This window comes from Tetrao urogallus (assembly GCF_951394365.1).
Source record: "Tetrao urogallus genome assembly, chromosome: 18".
Taxonomy (NCBI): domain Eukaryota; kingdom Metazoa; phylum Chordata; class Aves; order Galliformes; family Phasianidae; genus Tetrao; species Tetrao urogallus.
The window spans coordinates 10,633,074-10,642,946 of NC_136831.1; the positions used below are offsets into that span (position 1 = coordinate 10,633,074).

At 37.6% G+C, this 9,873-nt stretch overlaps 1 protein-coding gene across 1 annotated transcript; it reads right to left on the bottom strand.

Moving 5' to 3' along the window:
• Positions 1-730: 730 nt before the first annotated feature.
• Positions 731-9,657, bottom strand: DHRS7C (dehydrogenase/reductase 7C; the record flags this gene model as incomplete). The annotated part of the gene is made up of 6 exons (XM_079544110.1): positions 731-939; positions 1,411-1,566; positions 2,671-2,763; positions 4,728-4,938; positions 6,792-6,904; positions 9,504-9,657. 6 exons carry the CDS (start codon positions 9,655-9,657, stop codon positions 731-733), a joined length of 936 nt encoding a protein of 311 aa, XP_079400236.1.
• Positions 9,658-9,873: the final 216 nt, after the last annotated feature.

Consider the following 9,873-nt stretch of genomic DNA (forward strand, 5'->3'; position numbering starts at 1 on the left):
ATATGTTTTTAAATGTATGATGAGTTCCTGCCTTCAGGGATGGAATATTTTAACAAGAATTTGAAAATACTTGTGCAAAAAATTGATAGAAGGGATAGTTTAATAAGATGCAGAGACGGATACATTGTGCTTGTGTAGCAGTTGTGAGAAACTAGAAGATTCTAATCAACAGCATTATTCTGTATTTTTGCCCCATTCTTATATTTTTGCATATGTTCTGGGATCCTGTCACAGCTGAGGCATTGAATTAGATGAGCTCTATTTGGAGGTCAATATTTGAATATCCATTACAAATACTAACAAAGAACTGTATCTGGAGAACAATGTGACGGGGCTCCAATGCCCTTTTCCATTAATTTGTATACCTCTGTCTCCCACATCTCCTTCCATCCCAATCCTTTCATTCCATTAAGTCCCCATCAATCCTAGCTCTGACAGATTATTCTGATAAGTTGTTACAAGTCCCCAAAGCTTTGACCTGCCCATTTATATTGAGAATTGCTCTGTAACAACAGTGATGGTGTTCCTATCAGGTTTTCCCTTGTCATATTCACTAAATCCAGAAGAGTGGAAATCTCACAGATGATAGGGTGCCAATTGTAGTGAATCACTGAGACGCTGGCAGGTTTAGGGTAGCAGCCTCCTGCTTTATTCCACCCATACTGGTAGCAGAAATGATATTTCAAATGTAAACATTTTTCAGGTCGTAAGCAGGGAGAAGGAAACAAAATCAATTTTCTTGTTCTGTCTTCAGTTTTTCCCTAATCCCTGAGGCAACAACTGCAAAAAACATTTCAGGAAAGAAGGTGCGAATGTAAACAGCTGCTCTGGGTATAGGGTTGGCCATCAGCACCTCCTGCTTCTTGCTGCTCACTGTGCGCAAGACTTCCTCTGCCACCTCTGCTGGGTGCACACCATAAGTCACCTTTCTGAAAAAGACTGAATCAAAGAGAGAGGAATTAGAAGTACAAACAGGCAAGCACAACTGAGGGAACTGAGAAGATAGACAACTAGTACATCAGTCCAGTTAAGTTCATATAAACTTTCATTTCTTTACCCTCTCCCTTCCCTACTTTTGTGCTTCCTGACCAACCACACCAAGATTTTTCCTAAGGGAAGAAGCAACCTGAGCACAGCTGAAATCTCCCTTCTATCTTTCATGCTCTTCTTAACCTTCATTCTCCATGCCATGCTGTATTTTTTTCTCACATGATGTTGCTCCTTTCCGTATATCTCCTCTTTTTAATATATTCGTCTGATCTCTTCAATCTTTCTTTCCTTTTGTTCCCCTAACGTGTTCATCTTGTTGTCTTTTCCATTTCTTTCCCTGTGCTCTTTTCTTCATAAGAAAAGCTTCCATACATCTATATGGAACTCATCCAATGTCTGTCTTGTTTCACCAAACCTTACATTTCCAAATTGATGCCTCCCAATTGCTAGGTGCTGGCTGATGATGGTATGAACAGATGAAGGTTGGATTGACAGTGCTGACAGAAATATCAAATTCTTCCATTTCTGCTCTAAGACAATCAAAAAAGCCTACAGCAGCGTGTTTAGAAGCAGCATCTGAAAGAAAGAAAAAGCACGTGGATGTTTGGATGTATGGATTTGGATGTGTGAGGAATTCCATGAAACAATAATTTTTAGAACATTAATCTGGGAATGATTATCCATTAAAGACAAAAGAATAGTGAATAACTTCACTCAGTGAAATTAGGACATATTTAAAACAAACAGAAGAAATGGAATTTACAAAATAAAGTTTTGCATAAGGTGCAATATGAACCTCCCTAAGCATGTGAGAAAGCATGTCTGGATTCCCCAATCATAAATATTAAGTCCTGGGTTAAGAGTAGTTTCTCTAATATCTCTACAGTTTGAAAACATCTTTAGTAGACACACAGTTGTCTCTGAGATGAGTGTCCACCCCATCTGATGCTGTAGTTTGTGACACATCAGTAAAATGCAGTAAAATACACAGCTGTTTCTGGAAGACAAGTTGTGTATTTTGCAAATAAATTTGGACTTGGCCCTGCAGCAACAATTCTGTATGTTTTCAATATTAAAGTTTATATTTATAAACTTATATTAAAATAAGAGTTTATATTTATAAACTATATTTATTAAGTTAATATTTTTAAAATTAAATAATTTATTTCTTCTTTTGCTTCTGCATGACCTTTTTTTTTCCCTTTTCACTTTAATTCAACCACTCCTTATCTATGAGCCTCTTTTTACAGTACTTTGTTTCTCTGTTCTTTTAAGGAGGGGGAGTGAGAGAGGTGTGGTGAAGCTTAGCTTTCTATCAGTGTGAAGCCACCACAAGATATTAGAGCTAAAGGCTCATTGTTCCCTGAATCCTTCCCAAGAACTTTACAAATTTGCTGTCACATTTGATATCTATGTATTCTCAAGCACCATAGGCAGCACTCATGTTTCACAGTACTTTTAACTATTTTTTCTTGAGTTTGACTTTGAAAATGTTTCAGTCAAATACATTATTAATCATCTACTTAAATATGATTAACTAAATTAAATTAAAGTAAGAAGGCTGGAAATTACCACTTTTAATAACTAAATATTTATACATTAAAATGAATATTATGTGAACATTTTTTTTGAATTTATGAATTCATAAAAACATACCATATGAATGAATGTATAACTTACAAGCTGCACGAAATGGGACTCCTATTTTTCCTTGAATACTATTAATTAAAACTATTTGACCAGTTCTTCTAGAAATCATGTTGGGAAGAATGGCTGAAAAAAGAAATGGAAAGAAAAAGCCAAATAAGTAAAAGAGCTTAATATCTTCAGAGAAAATAAATGACAGGTAAAGTATAGTTAGCAAAATTTAATGAACAGTAAGATCATAGAATCATAGAATATTCCAAGTTGGAAGGGACCGTAGCAGTTATCAAGGCCAGCTCCTGGCTCCACTCAGCACCATCCAAACCATGTGGCTGAGAGAGAGACCCAAATGCTCCGTGAATCCAGCAGCTCAGGCCCGTACCCACTGCCCTGGGTAGCTGTTCCACACACACCAATCTCTGGTGCAGAATCTTTCCCTAACCCCCACCTGATCCTCCCCTGATGCAGCAAACCAAGGTATCTCATCTACTCCTTATACGCCTTGCCCTCCAGCCCAGAGCAGAGCGCAACGATCTCTTTCCTTGCCAGTGTAGCTATACTTTGCTTAATGCATTCTAAGATACGGTTGTCAGTGCACACTACTGACTCATACTCAAGTTGCTGTCAATCATAACCCCTAGGTTACTTTCTGTGGCACTATTCTACAGCCTCTCATCTCTCAATTTACATACATACCCAGGGTTAATCCCATCCCAGGGGCAGGATCTGGCACTTACTACTGTTAAAATGCATTGAATTGGTGATTTTTCATTCTCCATCTTTTCTCTGTAAAGCCTCTCTACCTTCAGATGAGTTGATGGATCCTCCCAATGTAGTGTTGTCACTTAGCATATCTTCAAACTAACTCATCGATGAAATTGTTAAAGATAACTGGCCCTAAAGTAGAGCCCTGTAGAACCCTGCTCGTGACTGACTACCAGACTGATGTAACTCATCTACTATAATCCGTTGGGCCCAACTCGTCATCTAATTGTTCATGCACTGCATTATGTTTTTGCCTAATTATACGCTAGACATTTTGTCCAGAAGGATATTGTGAGAAACAGCATCTAAGGATCTGCTGAAATCCAAAAAGATAGCACCAGCTGGCTTCCCTTGGTCAGCTCAATGGATGATCTTGTCAATAAAAGGAAATTGGGTTAGTTAAACAGGACCTTCCCCTCATGAATTTGTTTTGTCTGTGACCAATTAATACATCATCCTCCAGACATTTTTTAATATCTCACAGCATAATTTTCTCCATTATTTTACCAGGCACTGAAATGACACTGAAAGGCCCCTAATTTCCAAGATCATTGTCAAGATCTTTTTTTTTTCAAGATCTTTGCTTCCAGTCAACTGAGACCATTCCAGATACCCAAGATTGTTGAAAAGTAATTATGACAGGTATCACAGTGCCATCAGTCAACTCTCTGAGTACCCTGTAACCAATGACTGCATTGTCTCTCTGGTATTTTTCAATAATTTCTAAAACAATTTTCCCCATAATTTTACCAGGAACTGATGAGTCACCATCTTGTCTGATTGACCAATAGTAGACTTCCATAACGACATCTACTTATTTGCTTGTACTTAAATCTTTATCCAGAGGCTTTCAAATGTGTCACTGCCAACTGCAAGCTCTGTGCAATTCAGCCTCTCCATCACACACTACTCCCCACTTTGCCTGCACTGTCAGTCCCCTCTGAGGAGATCGTAACCATCTGCTGTGACACACCAGACTCAGGACTCTTTCTGCTAGGTATAGCTTGTATTAATTGTATCATAGCTCTGAGATGGAGTCAAAATTTTTATAGCAACAAAGGCAGCAAGCACAGAACTGAAGGAGTCACCAAAAGGAAAAACAAGTAGACAAAATTTTTTTCAAACACCTACTAATATATTTCCAAGCCTGATTTATTTCCAGGCTGATTTTGATCTTATTCACTTCAATTGCAGCCCACTCATGTTCACATGATTCTGTCTGTAGTGAAGAAGGCAAAGTTAAATGCTAATGCATCAGAATAATGCCGGTGATTTGGATCTTAAATTTCAAGTTGTGACAGGAAAAAAAAGGAAAAAAATTAAAGTACCTTTGGTTAATGTTATAGGTCCAAAATAGTTGGCATCCATTATCTTTTTATCAAGTTCCAATGAAATGCTCTGTACTGCTCCTTTTACCTTCATACTTGCATTGTTGATGAGTATATCCACACAACCATAGCAATTCAGGATTTCCTTAGCTACATCTTGAATGCAGTCTATGTCTGAGATATCCAGAAGAATGAGCTTTGGTGTATATGTCTAATAAAGGAAAAAAATATTCAAGGATTTGAATCATGGCACAGTTTTTCCATATTGTGAGAACAGCCTTTTGCATAACTTGAGTGGATAGAAGCTGCAGGACAGGAGGCCTGCGTGAACATAAGCTCAAGAACAAAATGTGGAGGCGGCAAAACTGCGAGACTCGTTGCCAAGTGAAGAAAGCAGAACAGATGTCTTGTTGTTGAAGATAAGATGGCAAAACAGATACCTCAGTTCAGTGTAACATCAGTGGAAACCAGTTTGGGCTACCCTTCTTAAAAGGTTGGAAATGTACAGCGAGAATGATTGCTAGCCTTCAATTCACAACCACCAGAGATGTTAATCATTTCTTGGAGTTTCTGCCCATGTCCTTGGAATGTAATGACTGCGTATACACTATGCCTTTAAATATGCAGTTGCTGCTTCTTTTCATGTGCATGTTGGTGGAGCGATCCCCATGCACCCAGTGCTGTAATAAAGGAATACTTGCTAGTCAGAACACATTGGCATGTAAAGTTACTTCGTTGGTTTTCTCAATTTCAGATTCCTTATACATAAATTGTTTTCTACTTACAATTTCTATTTACTCTTAAAAACAATAAAATTTACCACTGTATCTGAAGAAAATGCATTATTATTCTTACAGAAAATCTTCATTTGTTCCTTTAACCCACTCTGGAAAGAGGTTAACTCAGTAATAGGTACTCTTGGACTCTGAAATTCAGATACAGGTGCATAACACCTCGGGAAGAGTAAGCTGGAATAGCTGCATCCAATAAATGCAGATAAGTACACATGGGATGACTCCTATCCTTCTTCTTTTCATAAACAGAACTCTGTAGAAATTTGTTGACCACAGAACCTTAGTTAAAGTGCTTTGAGAGATGATTTGCGTATATAAGAGGAACCGAATGTACAGGGGAAATTGGGAGGTGGGAATAGTTTGTTTAACTGTAGGTAATCCAAACCACGCGTATTGTTTCTTTCAAAGATGTAGATTTTATCAGCTGCAGCACAGAGGAATGAACTCTGAGAATTTTCACTTATTACTATGCTGAAGTACAGACAGGTCCCTTAGTCATACTTAATGATTTTTCCCAGTTGATTACACAAATTAGCACAAACACAGTATTTCTTTGTGAAGATGAATGAAGCTCACTGTAGAAAAAGGGTGACATGTAAGTATTTGTTGGTCTGGTGACAAATGGCTATGTAATTTATGGACTACTTATGCTCTGAAATGAGTCTGATCACAGAAGGAAGGATTTTCCATGGGCACCAAAGAAACATCTCCCAAAGAACCACCTCTGACAGCATGGGAAGCCTTTACTGGTCTCACATCTCTATTTGCATGCTTAGTCAGTGGTAATGAGAGAACTTGTATTTATGTGCTCCCATAGCCTGCAATCTGAGAACTCTCACAAAGTAGTAGAAATATTTAAGATTAATGAAATCCTTGGAACCACCTCCCTTTTCTTGAACCCTCAAGCTATGCAAAAAAATGAAGGCAGTTCACACAGTGAAATGGAGAACAACATCTGAATTAACATGTAAATCATTCTACCTCGCATTTCTAGTTGTCTGGCTTTGGGCAGGGATTCATTCAAAATGCAGGTCCACTCAAGAGCTTTTGATCTTATTTTTGACATATTTTTGACATCATGCTCTTCAAAACTTCCTCTCTTTCTCTGAACTGTGCTGGGTGCATTTTGTGGATGACCAAAATCACTGCTGGTGTCTGAATTAAGCTCCACGTAGACCTCATTTTAGTAGATTTAAAAGCAGTTTTTGCACCTGAACAAGGTTTTTACCTCAACTTGTAAATTTTCAGAGCACTGTGAGGAAACACTTACTGTACTGGGGTCTGCCACACTAATTAAAGCATCATACAAGGCTTCCAACTTCTCCCATGTTCTGCCACACAACACAAGCCTTGCTCCTCCTGAATGAAACACTTGAGAACATTCTAGGAGAGAAAGAAGTTCAAAAGAAATAATAACAATAGTAGCAATTTGATTATACCCATTTTAGTTGAAACGGGAGGCTGTTTTTGCTAATGATGTTGAATCATTCATTAAAAATTCATTATTTTTTAAAGGATAAAAATATGAGAAAAAAAGAATTTCCAAATATAAATGAGTAATAAATGAAATTTTATGAATATTTTTACCATATTAAGGTCATCACAACTAATGGTATAGCATGATGATACTGTTTAGTTGTGGTATATAATTAAGAAAAGAACAGTGTGACAGTTAATGGGTTAGAATAAGAAAAAAAGTGTTTGTCTTTCTTCCTTAACTGCCTCCACCTATAAGTACGGTGTAATGAAAAACATACACAAAAATACATTTATGATGTTGTTACATGTCAAAATCTCACAACAATACCAATACACCAACCAATCCCAGAATGCAGAAAACTAGGTTTGGGCACTGTCTTCATGAAACTTTCAGGCACATGAAACTCATCTACAATTCTGAGAAAGAACGGTACATAGAAACTTAGCAGCCACTGCCCTACAAACGAGATGAAATAGCAGCTGGAAGGTCTTTCTTACACAGACCCTTATCATTCATCAATCTTCCCAGGACTCAGTGGAGGCAATGGGGACAACCCTGAGCTACCTCTGGTTCAGACAGGATCCCTGAAGCCTTCCTGAGAAGATCACTGAGAAATTTCTGTGTACGCTAAGATGGAACTGCTTTCTCTACATACAGACAAGGACATTCTGGACTAAGGATTCACAACAGTTAAACTGTCTCTGGAGAAAATTCTCTCTTGCTAATGCAAGTGAGCTAGAATTGTACTTTTCTCAAACTGGTGGCTCAATGAAACTGGCAGTCAGTACTACAGTTTCTCATGCCTGAGCATCAGCCTGAAATATCAGGTTGAAGCTTTTTGATGGTTTGTGTCTGACTGGTTTTCTTCTCTAGCTGATGAAGGGAGAATACATTCTTCACTGTGCTTCCCGTTTGATCAGAGAAAGGCTTTTTAAAATATGGACCATGGGCCTTAGGGACATCTTCAGGGATTAACTGTCTGTTGTACTCCCCAAGAGGTCGTAGGGTGCCTAGGGATATGCAATCTATCTCAGATGAATTGAAGAAGTGGTTCTCAGTTTGGAAATGTGTCAAGATAGTCCTTGCAATGAGGAAAAGTACACGCTTGCCTTTTTTTTTAATCTCTTGTAATATAAATTGTATTGCAGATAGCCTGTAGGCATGACACAATGAACACACTGCTTTAAATCAGAAGATCTGCTTTAGGTGTAGATAGACAAGTAGCTGGCAGTGGGTTATGTGTGCTGGCAGGATTGAAAATTAAAAGGTCTTTTCCTTTCATGATTTATTTCCTGTCTAGATCTTCAAAATCCTTTCAGCCTTGAAACCCTTATATTTGGTCCTTAAATTAAATCTGTATGTCATTTGCATATTCACTGGAAGAACAGGAAGATGACCTTACAATTACTCTTGCTTTTCCCGCCTCTTTGATTTGTTTTGCTTCCTATGACCCTTCTTAAACAGGCAACATTATCCACTCTTCAAAAATATTTTTCTTCATATTTCAGTAGCTGCAGGAAAATCCAGATATTCTTTTTTTTTTTTTTTAATTTCAATATTAGAATCTTAATATCTGTATGGAAGTATTTATATAAGCCTTCTGGACCCAGGTTCCTACCTCTATAAACATTTTCAGTGGAAACTTCTATTTATGTAATGTTTGTGTTTCACAGTTGTATTTTCATGAATTTTTTTCATTCCTTTTTAGAAAAGAAAAATTTTGTGACTTAAAAAGATTATTTATAGCTACACCAATATTTTTCTTATTAACTTAACAGGGCAGATTTATGAACAAAATTCATGAAGAAGATTATTTTGTGATCAACAGCAAAAGGGAAACCAGTGATGTATTTCTCTAGACTCTTTTGAGTTACGGCACTGAAAAAAGCCCGGGAATCAAGTTTCATTAGCAGTCATAAACCACTGAAAATATCTTCATCATTTTTTTGTTACTTTTTAAACTTCGACACGTCTCCATTTGTCCAGAAATTCTAGTATGTGGAAAAAAGAATTTTGCAGTTGCCTAGGATAAATAAATTGACTACCACATATCCTTTCCTTTCTTCCACTGAACACACCATCACACATGGTCAGACCTCCCTGTTGGAGGTTCTGGAGGATATCAAGGGAAAAAGAGTAATGTAGGTGATAGAGGGGCAGCAATTTACAGGGGGAGAAGGGTGAGTACTGTTACAGGGAACAGAAAAAGTGGAAGCCTTTAAGGGCTTAAAAGGAACAAGTAACAGAGAAAGGTGACACCAGTTAATGCTGATTTGCTGCTACTCTACAGTGACAACTTATGGTATTAGATCTCAGAGTAGCAAAGTGCTAAAAATATCACTTGACATGGTTATAAAACCTGCTACTCTGTTCCGTAAACTCAAAGCTCTGCAGTTCCTGGAAGTTCATCTGCGGTTCCTGTATCTGAGATTTTAAAAGTATACTTGAAAGTCATAGGCACTGTTCAGTTCTCTGACGTGGAGAAGAAAAGAGACAACTCACCCTTGCCTAGTCCAGAAATGGCATCTGTGATCACCACCACCTTGTTCTGCACTGCTGATTTGGACACTAGCCATATGACTGTCTGGTAAATATAAATGATTCCACTGATCCCTAGAAGAAGCAATGGTAGGGCAAACACAGCAAGAATACTCATATCTGTGGAAAACAAGAGTCCATATTAAAGTAACAGTAACCATAATATGAACTCATAATTTTCAAGTTTCTCTTATCTACAAAAGAAATGTTTCCATGCATAAAAAGTCAGTAATCCCAGCATAACAAACACATAAAGCTGTGGGAATATTGTCTTCCAATCAGCAGTTTCATATTAACATAAGTTAATAAGTCCTTTTGCTTGTTTCTCCATTTT